Source organism: Plasmodium gonderi (assembly GCF_002157705.1).
Source record: "Plasmodium gonderi DNA, contig: Chr12, whole genome shotgun sequence".
Lineage (NCBI taxonomy): Eukaryota > Apicomplexa > Aconoidasida > Haemosporida > Plasmodiidae > Plasmodium > Plasmodium gonderi.
Genome location: NW_021628937.1, coordinates 1,760,964 through 1,782,462, shown reverse-complemented (window position 1 = coordinate 1,782,462; position 21,499 = coordinate 1,760,964). Strand labels below are relative to the sequence as shown.

At 29.8% G+C, this 21,499-nt stretch overlaps 5 protein-coding genes across 5 annotated transcripts; 3 read left to right on the top strand and 2 right to left on the bottom strand.

Moving 5' to 3' along the window:
• Nucleotides 1-121: 121 nt before the first annotated feature.
• PGO_123680 (hypothetical protein, conserved) lies at nucleotides 122-2,514 on the bottom strand (the record flags this gene model as incomplete). Its single annotated transcript, XM_028689158.1, has 6 exons — nucleotides 122-523; nucleotides 700-984; nucleotides 1,373-1,570; nucleotides 1,821-2,075; nucleotides 2,207-2,254; nucleotides 2,359-2,514. The coding sequence occupies 6 exons, from the start codon at nucleotides 2,512-2,514 to the stop codon at nucleotides 122-124; spliced, it is 1,344 nt and encodes a 447-aa protein (XP_028544959.1).
• Nucleotides 2,515-4,584: 2,070 nt separating this feature from the next.
• On the top strand, nucleotides 4,585-8,301 carry PGO_123670 (conserved Plasmodium protein, unknown function; the record flags this gene model as incomplete). Its single annotated transcript, XM_028689157.1, has 1 exon — nucleotides 4,585-8,301. One exon carries the CDS (start codon nucleotides 4,585-4,587, stop codon nucleotides 8,299-8,301), a length of 3,717 nt encoding a protein of 1,238 aa, XP_028544958.1.
• Nucleotides 8,302-8,375: 74 nt separating this feature from the next.
• Nucleotides 8,376-11,750, top strand: PGO_123660 (conserved Plasmodium protein, unknown function; the record flags this gene model as incomplete). Its single annotated transcript, XM_028689156.1, has 1 exon — nucleotides 8,376-11,750. One exon carries the CDS (start codon nucleotides 8,376-8,378, stop codon nucleotides 11,748-11,750), a length of 3,375 nt encoding a protein of 1,124 aa, XP_028544957.1.
• Nucleotides 11,751-12,364: 614 nt separating this feature from the next.
• Nucleotides 12,365-13,042, top strand: PGO_123650 (hypothetical protein; the record flags this gene model as incomplete). Its single annotated transcript, XM_028689155.1, has 1 exon — nucleotides 12,365-13,042. The coding sequence occupies one exon, from the start codon at nucleotides 12,365-12,367 to the stop codon at nucleotides 13,040-13,042; it is 678 nt and encodes a 225-aa protein (XP_028544956.1).
• A 976-nt stretch (nucleotides 13,043-14,018) lies between these two features.
• Nucleotides 14,019-20,970, bottom strand: PGO_123640 (hypothetical protein, conserved; the record flags this gene model as incomplete). The annotated part of the gene is made up of 2 exons (XM_028689154.1): nucleotides 14,019-18,476; nucleotides 18,946-20,970. The coding sequence occupies 2 exons, from the start codon at nucleotides 20,968-20,970 to the stop codon at nucleotides 14,019-14,021; spliced, it is 6,483 nt and encodes a 2,160-aa protein (XP_028544955.1).
• Nucleotides 20,971-21,499: the final 529 nt, after the last annotated feature.

The following is a 21,499-nucleotide window of genomic DNA, read 5'->3' as shown; positions in this document are numbered from 1 at the left end:
GTTATGAAAGAATTAAATTTAATCGTTGCAGTGTATTCACATGTTTACTTTTTTCTCAATTTGTCCACCCCTCTCATCCCCATTTTTCGTCATCCTTTTGTGAATTCAAATTCCCTACCCATTAGTGATATATCCCAGCGGGGGATGACTCAAACTTGGCTAAGTTATGCTTGTCTACAGAATTATAAAAAGAAGCTTCGCTACCCGAATCAAATATGGAATTAATCTTAGCTTTTTCAATATTGTTATATTCTTCATATATATCTGTACATCCATTTGCTACATCTAAAAATGTGTAATTTGTTGGTTCTGTGTAAGCCCTCTTCATGTAATTTTTCATTTCAGTATACCCACTATACATATCATTGTAATAAATAAAAAATAAGGATATTGATAAGAAAAAGATAAATATAAATAAAAATAAAAATACGACTACATCGCAGAAAAACCAGAGAATACATGGAAATATGGACATCACAATTGCAGATATTATTAGACTCATGCTTAGTTTCCACAAGGAATTCTGCAAAAATTTAAGTGAAATTTTACTATTTGTATAAAATAAGTTAAATTTTTATGTGTGTGTGATGTACTGACATGTTCTTCAATGTTTTTCTTTCCTTTGCGTGTAAAAATGTACGTATATGTTCAGGTAGATACGTTTTCCTGTACAAAATGATGAATATACATGAATATTACCATTGAACCATGTAGGAATAGAGAAAATATCTGAAAGGACACTAAAACATAGGTAATCATCCGAATTAGCCACAACGACTTTATATTCCCATAATTTTTATGAATAAAATCCTTAGTCTGGTTTATCATTATTTTGTTATCCTCAGATAACAATGCCACTTTCTGATTCATAATGTCAACTCCTTCTATTTCGAATATGGTATTCAGCAAGCGTGATCGTTGGACTCCAATGACTGTAGCATGCGTAGACGCGCTTCCATAAAATGATACGCGTACGTCCCCTACCTGTAAAAAGGTGCAAAAATTTATGTATGTATGTATGCATGTATGTATGTACGTATGTATATATGTGCATACATAATTGTGTGTAAGAAAATTTGGGGCGTAGATATGATGCCCTTTTATATGTTTTTCACATGGGAGAAAACTGCCCTTAAGGAGTTAATTTTAACTGAAATGCTACTCCTTATTTTGCTATGTCTCTATGGTTCAATTTTTTCGATTTATTCTTTTTAATATTTTTTTCTACAAATTTATTATTCGTTCCCGTAGGACATTCTCCCTAGAGCTTTTTTCGATTTCTATACATCATTTTGTTTTTATTTTCTACACGTAAAGCATTCATTTTTTTGTTAAAAATGTGTATCACAAAAACAATGCAAAGGAATTATACTTGAGGATTTAGCGGGTCTCCTGTATACAAATAATTATCATAAACATTAGTATTCATATGATCAAGGGTAAAAGGAGGTTTTATTTCAGACTCAGTAAACCAGCCATCATCAATCAAATCTAATTTTTTTTTCTTCTGAAAATTTACAAGAGTATTCGTAGGAAGTCTATAATTTCCAGCCTTCACATAACTGGCATACTGCAACAAAAAAAAAAAAAAAAAAAAAAAGTGATAGCTATAAATGTAACATAACTTCAAAATCGATACATCTATAAAATATTCTTTATAGGAAGGATTATAACGTAAAATATCAGCACATTCTTAGGAATTCTATGAAAATGACACGCATGTACATATATATATAAGTGTATGTGTAAATAAGTACGTATCCTTACAAAGGCCTTATCAACCCTATTTTAACCAGATTACTGCTAAAGCAATTATTAACCTTTCTGCCTACATTCCCAACAGCCGGCATATACTCAGGATTTTTTTTACTTTTATAGAAAAAGAAAAAATTGTAAGGAGTTCTAACTACATGATCCTCAAATTTCCCTCTTGTAAATAAATCAAAATGCCCATACTCTCTTACCCATTGATACATTTCTACTTTTATTTCAAAAAACACGCCTCTAAATGAGTAGATATTACTACTGAATTCCGGTGGTGCATAAAACATTTCCTGATCCTGTAAGGGACAATTCTGTTACGCAAATCAAGTTAATGTAAAAAAAAATATACATTTCGTAAAAATTTGATTTATACATAATTTTGATAGTATAAATTTGAATCCGTTCACATGCAAATAATTTTTTCTTTTTTTTTTTTTCTTACTATATGTATGATTTTTCCATTGTTTTCCTCTAAAGGGATGCATGAAACCTAGCATAGAAAAGATATTTTAATTTAAAACAAAATTTAATGCAGCATTTTTAATCTTTTTCAAGTTCTAAATATAATATGTATGCTTTTTTTTTTTTCCTTACTGGTATGGCGTTTTTTATTATAGGTCTTAATTCTTTAGAGTATGTAACATATTTATATTCATTGACTATAGTAAATATTAAGAGTAATAAGGTAAGTGCCGTTGCAGATATAGATAAAATCTTTTTAGGAAAACAATATTCTTCATTGATGATCATTTTTTTTTTTTTTTTATTCTATTTTTTTGAATGATTTTAAAAAATGAAACAATTGATAAAACTTGTTAACTATGAAACTTATTTTTGTTTTTAGACAATCATTTGATTACATAAGCATGGGAACAAATTTCTTCAGAATAAGACAAAATTAAGGTAAATGAAATTTTAATGAGCAAAAGTTTGAGAATAGACAATAAAAATTTCAAAAGAAATATTTAAGGCAACACTTTTTATTAAGTAAAAAGAGGAAAAATAAACCTCTTTGCTTCTTTAACTATACAAAATAAAATTACTTAACGAAAAAAAAAAAAAAAAAAAAAGTCCCCATTGTTATACGCGAAACGAATTGTAATTGTTTCTCCGCAGAAAATAAAAAAATATAAATCTCTGTAGCATTGGGGGAATGAAAAAGTGTGAAAACAGAAAAATGAAAAAATGCAAAAGTGTAAAAATATAAAACTGCATAACAAACACCAATTTAGCACAGTTACATTTGCATGTTGCAAGGTTTAAAAATAAAAGCTTGTATATTAAAGAAAAAAAAAAAAAAAAAAACAATAAAATTAAAAAAATCCTTACATACCTTTGTACCAACGTAAAATTGTTCTTTTGCTAATAATAAATATAAGTTTAATGAGATATAATTATTCTTATAAATTTTCCGCTTAATTTTCCAGTTCTACTTTAAAAAAGAAAATTAGTGTATATTCACACCTACTGATACTTAATTCAACCTTTAAAAATAATGTTTTTTTAGAAAGAAATACGAATAATTCTTTAAAAAAAAACTGGCACTTTTTTTACTTAACCTTATAACCCTTAATTATTTGCTTACAAATTTTTATAGAATTCTTACATCCCCCAAAGTGCTTTTTCAGTACCATAAGTGAGATGATATTTAATTTGGAGATTTTTTTTACCATTGTTTATATTTTTTCTACTTATCAATGAATTATAAAATTTTGTGTGCGGAATTTCTTTTTATAATTTCTTACACTATATATCACAGACAACATATCTACATGCATAACAATAAAGATATTTCATCAAAAGTGGAAACTATATAACGTTGTTGTAATTCCGCTAGCCTTTTTTTTTTTTTTTTTTTTAAACTTGTAAAAATGTTAATGTATGTACATAATTTTTTTTTCATTGTAAGGAAGCATATTTGATATGATTTTTACATGTGCATTTTTTTTTTTTTTTTTTTTTATTAATCTCTCTTTATGAGAAATGCTAATAATGTTTTTAAATATTCTTTATTTGTAAACAATGAAAAAAAAAAAAAGAGTTGTAAAATTTTAAAATTTTTGTGCTATTTATAGCTATTTAAAAAAAAAAAAAAAAAAAAAAAAAAAAAAAAAAAAAATATTCTTTTTTATTATTTTTATTATTTTTTTTTTTTTTTTTTTTTTTTTTTTTTTTTTTTTTTTTTTTTTTTTTTTTTTTTTTTTTTTTTTTTTTTTTTTTTTTTTTTTTTTTTTTTTTTTTTTTTTTTTTTTTTTTTTTTTTTTTTTTTTTTTTTTTTTTTAAAAAATAAAAAAAAAAAAAAAAATTTTAAAATTTTAAAATTTTTTTTTTTTTTTAAATATTTAAAAAAAAAAAAAAAAAAAAAAAAAAAAAAAAAAAAAGTAGCCCTACAATAATTCGATTACATGCTTATAAATATATATTGTATTTTTAATTATTGTTGTAAGAGTAAATATATGCAACTTAATTTTTGTCCTTTTATTCCATTTTTGTGCTTGTTCTGTTCTTAGCCTTTATTTCCCTGTGTGTTTTTTTGTTTTCGTTTTTTTTGTTTTATTTAAATGTGAAGTACATTCTTCTTATTTGCTAAGAGAATTATACACATACCATAAAAAAAAAAAAAAAATTAAAATTGTAAAATGTTCACGGGTGCTGATGACATTTAATGTTGGACAATGTCATTTGTATATTCAATTGTATTCCCTTATATCTGCATTTTCCCAGTCTTTCATAGATGCTATAGTTTTAAGACAAATATATAAATTATTTTATTTTAATTATTATTCTCCTTTTTTGTTACTCTCAATGTGTTTCTAAATTATGAGGGCGCAAAGTGAAACAATAAAACCGTCAACCCCTCTTAGAAGAATACCTAAAAATAGAGGAACCGTTGTGAGAAATGCTACTGAATTAAACCCATTGTCAGAGCAAGAATTAAAAAATGTTATTCATGTATACTCGGAAGCTAACAAAACATATTACCAGAATTGTGCAAAGAATGAAAGAAACCCCAAGAAAAAAAAAAAAAAAGCAACCCCCAAAAAAATTGAAAGTGAAGAATTTGATATGAATAGTCTTAACCCGTTAAAATATCGAAATGAAAAATACGAAGAAAATGGGACTCTTTTACATTTGCCAGGTACTAGCATTACTCCGAAATATATGAATCAGAACCCAAATGCTGATTATGGCGTCTCATCTCTGTCATATGGAACGCTTCATAAATCGAATCCACTATCATGGGGATGTGAATACAAGAAACATTATGAACTTCCAACTATTTGTTCAATTGTAAAATCAAAACACCCCATTTATTCCAAGCCTCAGAATGCGGAAATAGAACGAGAACACTCCAATATTTATCATAAAATGAAATCGAAGAAAAAGAATAATAATGTTTTTCGAACAAGTTCCAAAAATGACAATAAGTTAAAAGATAAAAGGGTACCTACTTTTGGTAATTACCAAGAAGATGAAATTACAAGCATTCAACATAGTAAACATATAACTAACGAACACAGATATGAGAACAATGACATCGTAGACACCACTATTAAAGATAGTAGCCATTCTGACAAATCTAAAGATATTTCAGACAATACCTTTAATTACGATGATTTTTACAATGATTCTGAGAATAGTAGTATAAATAATTCTAAATCAGAAGGTTTAAAAAATGTTCTACAAGAGGACAAACATAAGGCAAACCTTAATTCTAAAAGATATGGTAATAACATAGAGGAGAAAAAAAATTTATCTAATATTCATTGCAATAATGAAAATAAGAATCTAAATAAGGAATTAAAATTGGTAAATCCTAAAAGAGAAAATGATATTGTAAATATGCAAGACAATAATTCCCTAGATATAATTTTATCAAACGTAACCTTGATGGAGTTAAAGAATTCAGACACAGAATCAGAATGCTTGTACAGCTCGAGTGTGTATTTTAATGGAGATACTTCTGATTGTATGAATAACTCACAGATTTGTGGAAAAAATGAAGAAAAACATGTCAAGTCAGATTGTAATAATTCTCACGACTATTCAACACCACAAATGGCATTGGTGCAAGATAGTCGCAACAAGGGTATGAAAAAACAAAAAAACAGACTACCGACTAATAAAACTACGAAAGCGTATAAATCATTTGGTAAACAAACTATAGTTAAGGGATCACTGGAAAATAAAGAAAGCTATTATGATTCTTTTGGAAAGGTCTCAGACAAAAATACAAAAGGGCGTAAGGTGTTAATTAAATGTAGAATGCAGCCCATCGAAGAACACAATCCGATGTATTATGCATATGAAATAAATACAAATAAGAATAACAAAAAATCGAAGCAAAAAAGACAATTTAAAAAAAAAAATTCATTAAAATGTGATCAGGATTATGAGCAAAATTTACTAAATGAAAATTCTTTTAATAAGAGTAAAAAAAAAGGTCATACAAAAGGATTAAGATATGATAAAATTTCTAAAAAGAATAACTTGGAAAGCAATAGTATAAAGAATAATAAATCCCTCAACATGCGCACAATTAATACATTAGGATCTCAGAATGGTACATTTATAGGCAATAACAACTTTGTTGTACCTGAATCAAATAATCAACAATCTTCGAAAATAGAACAAGTCAATTTCCACAATATGAAAAACATACCTAATGAACAATCTTATGCAAAAAATGAAATTATCGATATTATGAACCAAAACACACCCAAAGGAGGATGGAAAATAAATCTCGGAAAGGAAGCATACACAGATGGGATTCCCAGTTATGCATATGCAGTACATGCAGACGCAATACCAAGGGTGTTACCCGTTACATATAGCATGTATGAGAACGTACCATATAGAGATATGAAAAACCAAGCTCCAAATGTTTTATCTGAAGTTCTACCTGACTTAGCTGTTGTTAATTTGTGCAAACCTGAGTGTAATACAAAGAGGTACCATTCAACATCTGTTTTACCAAAAATTCAACCACATTTAGCACAAGACAGTAACACCTCATCAATGCAGAATCACATCGATCGCGCGCAAACTCAAATGTTTCACGTACCTATCAATATGTCTCAAGGGAAAATGCAAACACAGGTATCGACAGTTCAGAGGAAAATGCCTAATATGAAGATGCAAGTGTCTAACACGCAGATGCAAATACCTAACACGCAGATGCAAATACCTAACACGCAGATGCAAATACCTAACACGCAGATGCAAATACCTAACACGCAGATGCAAATACCTAACACGCAGATGCAAATACCTAACACACAGATGCAAGTACCTAATACGCAGATGCAAGTGCCAATTACGCCAATGCAAATTCCTATTACACCAATACAATGGCCCATTACGCAAATGCAAATGCCCATTGCTCCAATTCAAATGCCCATTACTCCAATGCAAATGTCGATTGCACACATAGGTGCACCCTACGGGAAAGCTGGATTTACACTAAAACAAGATTCACTTCCCCAGACATATATGCCACATGGCCTTGAACAAAACCATATAGTACAAAAACTACAAGCACCCGTTATGGAAAATCCAACTGTTCTTGAGCAAATACAACCAACGAATACTGTTTCAAATAGAGAACTTAGAATTGATGACAAAGATTGTAACCTTGTGGAATTATCAAATCAGTTAGTACAATTTAAGGGTCATAATAATGTAGAATACAATAACGATGCTGCTTTTTCTAGATCTATTGATCATAATTATAACACGTCTTATAATATAACAGAATGTAATTCAGGTGACTTAAACAAGAAAGAATATGTAGAAAATATTTTTACAAATCCCTTAATTAAGGGTGGTGTAAATATAGGTGGTATGTATGCGAATAATATAAATCCGAACAAATGTATAGATCAATATAAGTCTGTAGACGATAAGGTAATATTTTCAAAAATGGAAAATGCAGTTCCGTCTTGGGTTAAAACGTACACAGATATGCAAACTCCAGTGATAAAAAGTGAAGCATCAAATGTCAGTTGTCTAAATATAAATACAAATACGAAAGATGATAATGCAAATAGTAACGTAAATAGTTCTATGAAAAATTTCAGTTGTCTTTCTAATGTGGAATCATGTAACAATAATGTGTACCACCAAATTAATAATCCTCAACTTGTGGGAAATACAAAAAGAATAAACCCTATAGATATATCCAACTTAATTAAAACGTCAAACGAGAACTTAATAAATTTACAAAACAAACAGTTGTTAGACATTTTACATGAAAAAGGGAAATGTAAACCAAGTATATCTATCAATAATATAGATAATAACCATCCATTATATGATGAGTTAAATATTCATACTCAAAATAATGTAAGTGAACAAAAATGTCAAAATTTTATAGATAATACAATCAAATACTTTTCATGTGCATACCCAACAGATGTTTCGAAAAAATGGGTAGGTGAGACAGAAAGTATAATTTTTTCTACGACACCTGAAGAAATAATTAATAAAAATCAACTGATACAGAATAATTCACAACTAACAAGCCATTTAAACTAATTGATCCCTCCCCCACGGAAAAACAATATATTCAAAATAATCCGGGGGAGGGGAAAGAAAGAGAATTAGATAGTATGAAATCGAAAGATGGTTTACTCTTTGGACAAGTAAAAACATATTCAGATAAATCCAATAATCTGAGTTTATTTATTTGTAATAGCATGAATGAACCTTCAAAGGTAAGCTTGACTAAGGAAATTTCAAATCAGCATTTTTGCATAAGTGAACAAAAGAAAACACTTGACAATATTGACAACGCGAATGAAAAAGGGAGTTGTAAAATATTCGTTGATAGTGAACGGAGAAATGGTGAGAAAAATGACATACACTCGTATAGCAAAAATTCAAATGATAAGGAAGGCAGTAATGGCAATGAAGGTATCAATAGCAATGAAGACATCAATGAAAATGAAGGTATCAATAGCAATGAAGACATCAATGAAAATGAAGGTATCAATGAAAATGAAGGTATCAATGGTAATGAATGCATCAATGGTAATGAATGCATCAATGGTAATGAATGCATCAATGAAAATGAAGGTATCAATGGTAATGAATGCATCAATGGCAATAAATGCATCAATGACAATGAAGGTATCAATGGCAATGAAGGCAGTAATGATAATGAAGACAGTAATGATAATGATAAGGAGGTTAATAATAAATTTGTTCATATAGGTATAGACACAAGGTTTAGAAACAACGAGCATAACAGTGACACATGTGTGAGTAATGACACTGCTCGTAAAATGGAAAGAGTCAACGAAATTTGCAATGAAAGGAACAACGAAATTAGCAGTGAAGAAAACAACGAAATTAGCAGTGAAGAAAACAACGAAATTAGCAGTGAAGAGAACAACGAAATTAGCAGTGAAGAAAACAACGAAATTAGCAGTGAAGAGAACAACGAAATCAGCTATCAGATGAGCAACGTGACCCACCATTTTGACGATATACTCAGAGGGGGAAGAATTGAACCCATTTGCGAACCCATCAGAACCTCTGATAATTGTAACAAGAATGAAGACACGTGCAGCATAGAGAACAAGTTATACTTTCATAACAGTAACCACAATAATAAAAGAAACAAAAAGAAAGGAATAGTATATGATAACTGTCATAAAAATGGAAAGAACAATTACAATGTTAAAAACAAGATAGATATGAATGACAGGACTAAGGAATGTAATATTATGGATGATGAATCCAAAGAAAGGTATGAACTGAATAGAGACAAAAATGCTGAGCCAAAAGTGCAACCGTTCGCTAGAGATAAAAGCAATGCATTGTATAAATCAGAAAAAGAAAATGGAAAAAACGTAGTTAAGGTTATTTACAGAGAACGAATGGAAAAGTGTACCCTTGCAAAAAGGACAAAAAATAAGGAAACAGCAAAATTGAGAAATGAAAACATTATTGCTAATCCTAATTTTTATGAAAAGAAGAAAGGAATGGAAAAATATGAAAATTTCAACAATTGTTCCAATATATATCCAGAAAATACCAATAATAAAATGGAAAAACTAAATTATCTAAAAGAAATATGTGAAAGGGGAACGATGCAAAAACACAGTAATAATAATGTAGAGCAGTTAGATCAAAATTTACAAATTACGTCTCATTTGAGGTTTCCAAAGGTATCAATGGACAAAAATGTTAACCCAAATTGTCAGTACATAAAACGCGTTAATTCGAAAAAAGAAAATAAAGTTAAGAATTTTACTAGAACATTATCACATTTAATAAAAAACAACATAAAGGAAGGGATAAAAAATGAGGGGCCTCGAATATTGGCCCCATCAGATCAATCATGTTGTGACCCCATTTCTGTAATTCCAAGCAGTTTTTTGGATGAAAAAAATGAAAATAAAATAAAAATAACATACAACCATTATCAGGATAGTCAAAATATGGAAAATTCCTCTCAAACGAAGAGAAACAGTAGGGCAAAAATTGAAACTTCTAAATGTGTAAGCGATCAAATAAAAGAAAGTGAGCATGTAACTAGTACATACCACGTAGTACCAAACTCAAATTACTCTTTTAAGGGAAAAATTAATATCTCACATGATGACAAAAATGATGAAATGTTTAATAATAAGTTTTATGATGCTAATGGAAATAATACATCTTTTGTAAAAGCGGATCCTATTTTTAAGGACTCCAAAGTGTTGCGTAAGGAATCATCTCTAAGCAATTCAAACAACTTTTTTGCACATAATGAATTATTATTACAAAAAAATAAACAGGAAAGACTTAATCTTAGTTCAATAAAGTTTGATGGTAGCCAAAATATTCATAGCACATGGTTAGGAAGTAATTTGTCAAAAATTAAAAGTAAATATAATCCGGGATTTTGTTCAAACGGAGTGATTGAAATAAAGAATTGTGAGAATGCTGAAAGAAGGATTTGTTTGAGAGACAATAACGAGAAGGGGGTTAGCCCCCCCACGATGACCATACCAAATTATTTTTCAAATCGAAATGATAACTATACAAATTACATATTGAAGACTGAGGGGGAAGAGCAGAATAATGTGGATAATGACTTCGGCATTGATAATGCTTTTAATAATGCAAATAATAATGATAAAAAATGCATTAAAAGTAACTATAATGACATCATAACGTTAGAGCATAAAATGAATGGTTTTATAAATTTGAAACAAGTGAATCCAGAAGATGAACAATTGAAAGAAGACATATTGGTTAAAACAACACAGTCGGGGAATCATTCACAATCTGAAGTGACAAGTAACTATGGTCCTTCCATATTTAATGTTCAAAGTAGCTTAAATAGGAACAGTATGGTTAGTACTCAAGGAACAAATGTTATAGATGGAAAAAAGTATAGTCCTAATGGCTATGATGAAAACTGTGGTAGAACCCTTTTTTGTTGTCCAGTGAAAGAATCCACTGCTATACCCAAACTTTCTCGGGCCAAATCTTTAATAAATGTATTATTTAGGAGGAAAAAAATAAGTCCAGAACATGTCGAAAAAGTGAAGACTAACTCTAGATGTGACAAAAAACTAGTGAAAAGTAGCTTTGATAATACCAAAAAGATTATATCATCGAGTAGATATTCTGTTAGTTTGAAACAAGATGAGAAACCTGATTTATCTAGAACAAGAAGTTCAGAAAAAGAAAAAAAAATGAATTTGTATGTTTCAAATGTAACTAGCCCATCAACAAGGTTATACACAAATTGCTCTAGCTTTTCTAACGAAAAATTAAAGGGGGAAAAAAGAAAAAATGTTACTAAATTGTATAAGGTACCGATGAGTCTACCTAGATATGGTAATAGAAGAATTTCCACTAAAAGGAACAATGTTTTAATGAATAATACACCACCACCCTCCAACAGTACATTTTACCCTAAGTGTGAACTTATATGCAAACTTCCGAGAGAAACATTCACAGATTATGTTCATGGCAAAAAATGTTAACTAAAATTAATACTTCAGGAAGAACTTATATATGAAATATGCTTAATACAGTAAAAAAAAAAAAAAAAAAAAAAAAAAAAGTAAGACATGAAGAGTATGTACACTAAAAAAATCCAAAATTTTGAGCGAAGAAAAAGGGGTGTGCACAAAAGAGGTAACACTTATGCATATATACTTGCATAAGCGTGTGCTTTTTTTTTCTTTTTTTTTTTTTTACTATTGAATCTGAATTAATGATATCTTAATTATGTATTAAAAATATGTGTTGGTTAGTGTCCTGCTGAGTTCTGTAGTAACTCCTTTAAGTATGCATGTGCTTTTATTTTAAAAATTTTTCCCATCTTAAAAAAAAAAAAAAAAAAATTAAACCGAAGCGTAGTGTAGAACACATCAACGAAAAATAGGGAATTTCTGGAGGATGCATGCTATAATTGCAAATCCAGATCAGCACTTTTGCAACAACCAGAATAATTGCAATATATTTAGAAAGTTTCACTTGGAATAGTGAAAAATTATTTGATCATTCGATTTGTTGCAACCTACCACATATCACATAGAGGAATATAAAAATAAAAAAACTACAGAGTATAGCAAATGTAAACTAAAGTGATAAAATGTATAACAAGACACAGTTATGTTATCCAAATGATGCTTCAATTCAACATAGTATGAATAATATGTCTTTTAATTCCTTTTATCAATCGGATGCTTATCCGAATGGGAGTACATTGCAAAACTGCAATGTTTACAATAAATTGTTTCCAGAAAAGAATATATCTGAAGAGAATTGCGACATTATAAATGGGGTTCATACATATGATGGCTACAACGAGAGAGCAAATGATGTGGTTAGTCATAGGAATAAGAAAAAAAGAAGCAAAATCAGAATGAACTGCAATTATAGGGCAAACACTAATGAAGAGAGTGGCAGTGATAACAATGGTTACCATCTAAGTAATAAAATGATTAATACATCGAAAAAGGTTAAAAAAAAAGATACACTAATAAGTATTACAACTGATGATAGATCTAGTGAAAGTGATTACACGGAGTGTAGTGAGCAAAGTGTACCTAGTTTAGGAAGATCAAAAAGACCTAGAAAAAAATTTATGGGAAAATATTCCTTTTCAGAAATAAAAAATAGCTTTTTATATCCATGGAATTTGTCTGCTACCGTTGCATCTCAATCAAATGTGTTGAATCCACGTCTTGACTGTTTTCATTATCGAATAACAACTAAGACAAAAGGTGGGGAGAGAGATAGAAAACCGGAAATTCTTGTCAGATTTTAGTGAAACGTATGATTAACCTGGTTATTGAAGTTATTTTTCTATGAGCTATTATTAGCACAGCTCTTCATTTGTAACACTTGACAGTTGCATAAGTTTCAGTTTCTTTGCGATTTTGAAGTATATATCTCTTGTGTGTATGTGTGGCATGGCTTAGTCACCTCCTGTATTCTAAATTTACATTACTTTTTTTTTTTTTTTTTTTTCTTTGTGGTCCAATAATTATGAACATACACCACATTTTGCTCCACAGTTATCAAAAATGGAGTAATTAATTTTAGTGGAACTGTTCTTTTGTTTATCTATACAATATTTTTGTTTCTTATAAACTCCTTTGGTGGTTCGTTACCGCGACCTTTGTAGGAGCATTTTCCAAATTTTTAACATGTAATGAAATGTATATATATGCAAATGGTTTATGAAAACATGTGCTACTATATATCTACTCTACAATATAAAATAAAGGAAAATATATAGGTGGTCAAAATGAAAGGATCCACATTTTTACTCCTAAGCACAATCATTCGTTTGATAGTTCCTGGAATATTCCCTTTTTCTCCAATTTGCATCAACATTGCACAAAAAAGGAATCTCATCTTGTAAGCAAGAGTGTGTTAATAAATTGTCCAATTTGGATAGTTAGTCAGCCAAGTTTGGGAATGGCAAAAGGTGATGAGAAGAAGAAACCTTCATTGTAGATAAGTCGATTCATAGGAACATGTTTCAGAAGGAAAATTTATTTGTGTGCAGAAAAAAGGCTTAAAAATTTTTACTTAAAAAAATAAAATAAAATAAGGGCCAACAAATGGAATAATGGACATAAGCAAAGGGGAACATTTCGTATGTATGCGTGCTAAGAAAGTGCGTGTGTATCCCCATTTGCTAGGTTCAAAATGTCTGAGAGACAATAGAAAAAATGTGACGCGTTATGAAACGTGTAGAAATTGTAAAGTGACAGCTCTAGAAATGGAATATATTACTATGTTGCACACTCGTTTTCCCCTTGCATGTTTTCATATATTTTATTAACAATTTGTCCAGATTCTTTCAAAATATTCTTGTAATAATCATTTAGTTGAATATGCTCATAATTTTTTAACATATCAGAAGACTTTTGAAACAGTTCCATAAACAAGTTTGCATCGGTTACGACTTGTTCAATATTGAAAATTTCGTTCCTGTTTACAGCTGTTTTTTTTTTTTTTTTTAAATAGCTGTCGTTAAATAGAGATTTTATATTGTTTAGTATGTCTAATATGAGATACTGATTTTTGATCAGATGCATCAATTCGGAACTGTAAATTCGTAATTCTAGATCTTCCCCTGTTTTATACATCTTTTTTAATTCTTCTGGGGTCAAGTTTTTAAACTTCTTTGTCTTTAAGCTATTTTTTACACTTTCAATAAATATAATTCTTTCCTTTATCATTTTCGAAATATTCAATTTCATATTTTTTATGTCACTTGATTCAATGAAATTGTCCATCTTTTTTACTACGTTTATGAGGTCTTGTATGTTTGCAATGGGAGGTTCTATTTTATGGCTCTCGCATATCTTCACTTGGCAAACCAAGGTGTTTCGATTCTCGACATAGTCATCCATATTGTTTTCATCACATGTTATTGAACGCTCTTTAGAATGAGAAATATACTTATCAGTAGTACTGTGAGCTAAATATTCTTTTCTCTCCTTGTGGGTATATAGAACATTTCTTATTTTATCCAAATATGCATAATTCGACTTAACAATGCCAATGGCGGTATTTGCAATTTTTCCATTAAAGGAGTAAAAAGCATTTTCCCTTAATTGTAATTCTGCATCCATTTTTATTTTTAAAATGTCCAATTTATTCTTAAAATTGTAGAAGATTTTCATATCATCGATCATTTTTTTTGTCACAGGTGAAAGAGTGAGTAAATTTTCAAAAGATGTTTCAAAATCTTTGCTTGTAGTATTGCTTGATTTATACTTTTCTTTTTCTTCCCTTTCTTTGTTTGAGCTTATTTCTGGAATTTTCGCAAAAGGGTACTTCCCCAAATCGTCAAATTTGGACAACTTATCAACCTTCTCACCCTTATGATTCAAATAAAAATCCGGGATACTACTTTCATTACACGAAACCCTGAGCATTTCTAACATCTTCAACATATGAATGAACTTTTCCCTTTGTACCTCATTATTTTTTGATTCCAAAATCTTTGATGATATATAATCTGATGATTCTTTTGAAAAATTTAACAAGGAAGACAGGGTTTGAAAAAAATGCTCTTTACTCATGGATGGTTCTAAATTTATTTCCTCTTTTGCTTCATTCATACATAAGAGTTTATTGTAATGATTATCAGAATGGAAGTAAATGTTTTTCTCCTCTACCATTTTGACATGTTTGTTACTTTTATCACTACACATGATGGAATTGTTTTTATTATATGAAGATGCGGTGTGAGTTTTCTTAGTTTTACCACTACAAGGACTTGAGAGACGCGTAAAAATATCGTTATAATTGCTTCTATAAAGAAATAGCAAATCATTTTTTAGTGAGAATATGTTATCCATATTTTTAAATTGATTTGTTAAATTTTTTAAATTTTCCAAATTAATTTTATTGATTTCAAAATATTTTATCAATTCTTTTTCCAAGTCATCCTTTGTTGTGTCATCGACTAGTGAGACATCATCAGAAAAATTTAATAAAACGTTTATACACACATTTGGATGTCTATTTGTCAAATATTGTGGATGGAGATTATTTTCCTTGTTCAATCTTTGTATCATGTTATCTTCTTGCATGTTGTTACTCATCGAGTTCTGCACTGTTTTTCTTAACTCCTTTACTTCTAATTGGATGAGATACAAATCCGTGGTCGCCAATTCGATGTGCTTAAAAAATATATTTTTTTTTCTTTTCTTTTTTAGTATAATTTCTCTACTCCAATTGTTTATAATGAAATTTAAATTGGCACATTTCTCATCTGTAATTTTTTTTCTTTTAACTTTTAAAATTTTTACCATCATATTTTTAAACAAATGGGGATTCTTTAATTCTACATAAATGCTACCATATGTAGAATCATTTTTACTATTGATGACAATTTTTTTTATCAATTTAAATTGGTTTTTATTATTGTTTTTGCAAATTTGTGGGTTCCATTCTGTAAGGTTTTTCCCAATATGTCCTTGATCATTTTTTTTTTTTTTTTTCTCCTCTTCCAATGGAGAAAAATGAGAGTTCATTATTGTGATGGAGTTATCTTTTGTTAAATTAATATGACCAGGGTTATTGATTGAAGGATAGTTAACTGTGTTGTTTTTTGTAATACAACTTTTTGGTACTTGTTCCATATATTCTCGTTCTTCTTGCTGATTATTGGGGAAATAACCCATTGTTATGTTTTCTTCTACTATACTGTCTATCTGATCGTTATTCTGTTGAAAGGTATAATTTTTGCAGAAGCATTCAATTTCGTTTATTTTTATGTTTGTCTTTGTCTTTATCTTTGTATTTTGTTTGTTTTTTTTTTCTTTCATATGTTCCTCATTCACGGTGTCTTTGCAGCTAACAGGTGCAGCAACGGAAATCTCAAAATAGAGATTCTTTTCGATTAATTTTTTCATTTTTTTTGATATTAGCAAAAATAAGTAGGTACATTCGTCCTGCTGATCATCATATAACATGTTAATTTTATGAATAAAATTTTCCATCGAGACTTTGTAAAAATTGTTTCCTACTTTTTCTCCGTAAGTTTTTTCATTATCTTCTTCCTTTTCCTCCTCTAGATTGTTCATATTTTTCTTTATTTTATTATTTTTTTTTTTTTTTTTTCTCACATTTTGCATTTCATAGTTTCCCTTCCCTTTGTTTATGCTACAAATGTACAGATCTATGTAAGGCAATATTTTTAAATTGCTAATTTTATGTATCACATAAAAAAATGGTGTCTTTATGCTCTTCAACTGAGATATCGTTACTGTGTACCTTAGCAGAACTTTGGTTGGATGCTCTCTCTCTATGGTTTGTTTTTTTTTTAAAAATGTCATTTGCATTTTCAGTTTTTTTTCGAGAAATTCCTCTAGGCTGGTGAATTTGCATGTGATGGACTTTTCCTCATTAAGCAGATTTTTTTCATTTTTCGAGATTTTCTGGATTTTCGAATTTTTTTCACCTTTTTCGCTTTTTTCATTTTTACCTCTGTTTGCATCTAACCATTCGATGGACATGTCACTCTTGCTGTATTTTCTGATATACACAAAGAAAAAGTGCTCCATGTTTTCTTTCAGGTGTATCTTCCTTTTGCAAACTTTTCTGTCAAAATGATAATCATTAGATTCATTGTGAATCCCGTTGTTGAGAATATGGTTTAGACTGAGGATGGGAGAAGGTTCATCATCTATGTCCTTGTCTCTCCCATGTGAATCTAAATTGTGCGCCAAATGATCTTCTCCAATTTTCCTTACAAAGCAATCGCAGTTAAATATCTCATTGGGGAAAAGGTACTTTTTTATCTTCCAGCGTTTAACACTTTTACGATTAACATGGGTCCTTTCACTTCCACTTCCACTTCCGTAGCTGCAGCTGATGCTGTTGATGCTGTTGATGTTGCTGATGTTGCTGATGTTACATTTACTGTTTTCACTCTCGATCTCTACCCTTTCTGCATTCCCCAGTTTTGAGCGTGACAAATTGAGAAACCCTTCTTGGAGTTTATTGAAGTATCTGAAGGAGGATGCTTTTATCTTTTCTTTCTTCTTCAGCAGCTTACCCTCTTCTGAATATGTATCGCTTCTTCTACGTTTGCAAGAAAAGAAGGAAAAATAAAATTCATGCATTCCTTCAGATAATTCTTTATCATTTTTGCACATTGGGGTATGATCGACACTATCGTAAACGTTAAAGTCATTGTGTTCATTTTGTAATTTGGATTTAACAGAATGAGGTGAGAAATCAGAATCCTTTCCACTTCTCCTGATGCAAATAGAGCAAATAAGAAAGAGGTACGGAAAATTCTCCACCTCCCTGGGATTACAAGCATTGGACAACTTGTCATCATTGTTTTCTTTTTTTTTTATTTTATCCTTTTTCTCCGTTTGGATGCTTTCATCCGGTTTGACGCTTTCATCCGATTTGACCATTTCATCCGATTTGACCATTTCATCCGATTTATCGGTTTCACCAAGTTTATCTCTTTTAAGATTTTTCAGATGTTTATGACTCTTTTGAGAACTTTGTGCACTTTCTATTCTGCTTTTTACATAATCACTTGTGGAAACAACATGGAAATTGTTTCTATTCACCAGATAAACAATACTTTCCCCTTTTGCTAAAAAATGATGGTTTCCTTTTATTAAATATTTGCATGAGTAGTTCACATGGATTCTTTCGATGAGCTTTTCCAGGTCCTTTTCGTCTAGCCATTTATTCTCCACCTTGTTGCAGCTCTGTCGGGGCGCACAAATGTACCGTGATTTATTTAGTATGTACGTGCGTGTGTATGTATACATGTACCATGAGTGCTTTAGTATGCATGTGTATATATATGCATGCACTTCGTGATCACACACTTGATCACATTTTATGCCCCTTCCCTTCTTCTATACCCTCGGGGGTTAATACATACAATCTACGAAATTCACATCTCCTCAGTGCAAAGCAGCCAAAAGAAGAGAGGGAGATTGGATAAATTCAGGAATAAAAAGTATTCTATAATTTGCTAATATTCTAAGTAAATATTCAAATGGTTTAATACTCCAACAAGCCATTTGACATGTTTACATTATGTTTAACTATGCCGTAACTTTGTGCAAATTCAAACTTAAATTGAAATTTTTTTTTTATTTTTTTTATTTCTTCTTTGTGTGTACATATGTCTACGTAAATGAAAAAAAAAAAAAAAAAAAAAAAAATTACCTTTTTATTCTCTTTCAAGGTTTCCATTTTAATGAGCTTATTATTTGATTTTTCGCAAATGTTTTTTATACTCTTGACATTTCTCACATCATCTTTTAATATTTCTCTACACTGGTGGATTACTTTAAAGATATTTCCATTAATGGTAATACTACTTTTTTCAGAATTATTATTGCTACAAGTGGGAGTTTGCAACATTCTACCAGTATCATTTGTCATTAACAAATTTATATCATTTCCTTTGTATTTCTCACGATCTTCATACTCATTCTTTGGATTAGTCATATTTTTTTTTGGCACCAACTCTACATTTTTAATTCTGATGTTCCCTATAGTGCTTAGATATCTGTACCCCTTTAACATAAGACCATTGTTTTGTCTCTGCATATACTGATAGGAATGAGAATATTTTTTATAATTACGAGGTTTCAGATTTTCACATTTTACTCCTAAATATTCATTTTTAGAAGAACATATAAGGAAGAAAAAACGATCAAAAGAGTTGTTCATCCCAGAAGAGGTATTCTTCAAGCATCTTCTTCTTTCAGTTAAGTCATTAGACAAAATAGGATGATTATAATTTAAGTTTTTATTTATGTTGACACTATCCACTTGGTTCTTTACTTCCTCCAAATACTTACTTTTTTGTCCTTTTCCTACATTAACTGATGATACATGATCATGATTTTCCTTCGCGCTGAAGAGGGCTATGCCAGAGCAGCTACTCTCACCACTTCTGAAATTGCTACTCTCACCACTTCTGAAATTGCTACTCTCACCACTACTGAAATTGCTACTCTCACCACTACTGAAATTGCTACTCTCACCACTTCTGAAATTGCTACTCTCACCACTACTGAAATTGCTACTGTTACCACTACTGAAATTGCTACTGTTACCACTACTGAAATTGCTACTGTTACCACTTCTAAAATGGCTATTTCTATTCCCATCTGCGCGGGACAAGACAGCGCAAGGGATAAAAAAAAAAAAATTTTTCCTTAAATAATGAGAAAAATTGTGAAAATCGCTACCCCCCTTGATAAACTTAAGCCCTGTTAACATCTCGACAAGATAAAAATGATAATTTGAAAAATCCCAAAGTTGGAAACATTTGTATAATGCTTTCATAAGAATATGAGGCCACAATTCCCTTTCACTTAAAGAATAACAAGACAAGAGCTCATTTTTTTCATTGTATGGTTGTGTCAAATGTACAAAAACTAATACCCATTTATTATTTATAAATAACTTAACAAAGTAATAGTTCAATCTGTTTGCAATTGGGAAGGAAGAAGCTGTTTGTGGGTAAATGAGTTCATATAAATAATTTCCCCTAGGTATAAGAGCTTTATTTTCTTTTATTAGACATATAGCAGAATAATAAAATTTTAAAAAATCAATTTCTCCCTTATACCTTACATCAGCATTTCTGCATATGTAATTTTGATACGTCACTACGCATTTATTATGTCTTCTCCTGCTTCTACTGCTTCCTTCGCTTCCTCCACGTCCTGCTCCTTCATCACTTTGATGTTCGGGATCATGGTTCAACATTTCAAGTTGTTTTTCAAGCACTTCTAAATAGTTCTTCTCCCTAAGAAGGGATTCTTTGTGCTTTTGCACCTTACTTGAATGGGAGATGCAAACATGCAATTTTCCATTTTCATCATGATCCGTTTTCTGCATCTTTATTTTTCCCACTTCTTTGTCCACAAACTGATCAGAATACGAGTGACTATTAACGCATTCATCTTGCTCCTTTGATCCATATTCGGAACAGTAATTCGGTTCTATCCATTTGTGCACGTATTTATCAAATTTCTTTACCCATCTCGAATTTATTTTACTCTTAATACCTTTGGTATTCTTTCTGTTGCTTCGCATGGAAACACATTCGCCCTTCCTCCTCCTAGTGCACTTTCCACCTAGGACCTCATGGGTTACATATTTTTTCCACAACTCAAACGTTCCTTTTGCACTTTCGAATTCTACAATTTTGTGCTTATCCAACATGTCATCCATTTTGCATGTGCACATATACACGCATATATATATATATATATATATATATATATATAATTTTTTTTTTTCTCAATTGTAGCTATTCCGGTTTAGCATTTGCATTTTATTTTTTTTTTTTATATCCATAATGTTATATTCGAAGCATTTTTTTCTCATTTGTTTGCACTTAATTGTGGCTTCTTTTTTTTTTTTTTTTTTTATTGTTTTATCTCGTTTAGCATAGATCCTAACTTGGCACTTATTCTGAAGGCATATTAAAAATTGTCAAAAACAAATAGAGAATGATGAAATGTCAAAAAGAAGAAGTAAGGTCTCTTTGGTAGTATTTATTATAAATCATCTCTTTTTATCCACTTTTTTTTTTTTTTTTTTTTTTTTTTTTTTTAAATTTTTTTTTTTTTTTTTTTTTTTTTTTTTTATGAACGGACAGGCGAGTCAATTTTTTTTTTTTTTTTTTAAAATTTTTTTTTGCATGAATAATTGGGGGAATGGGGGAAAAATATAATTTAGGAAATCCTGAATGTAAAAA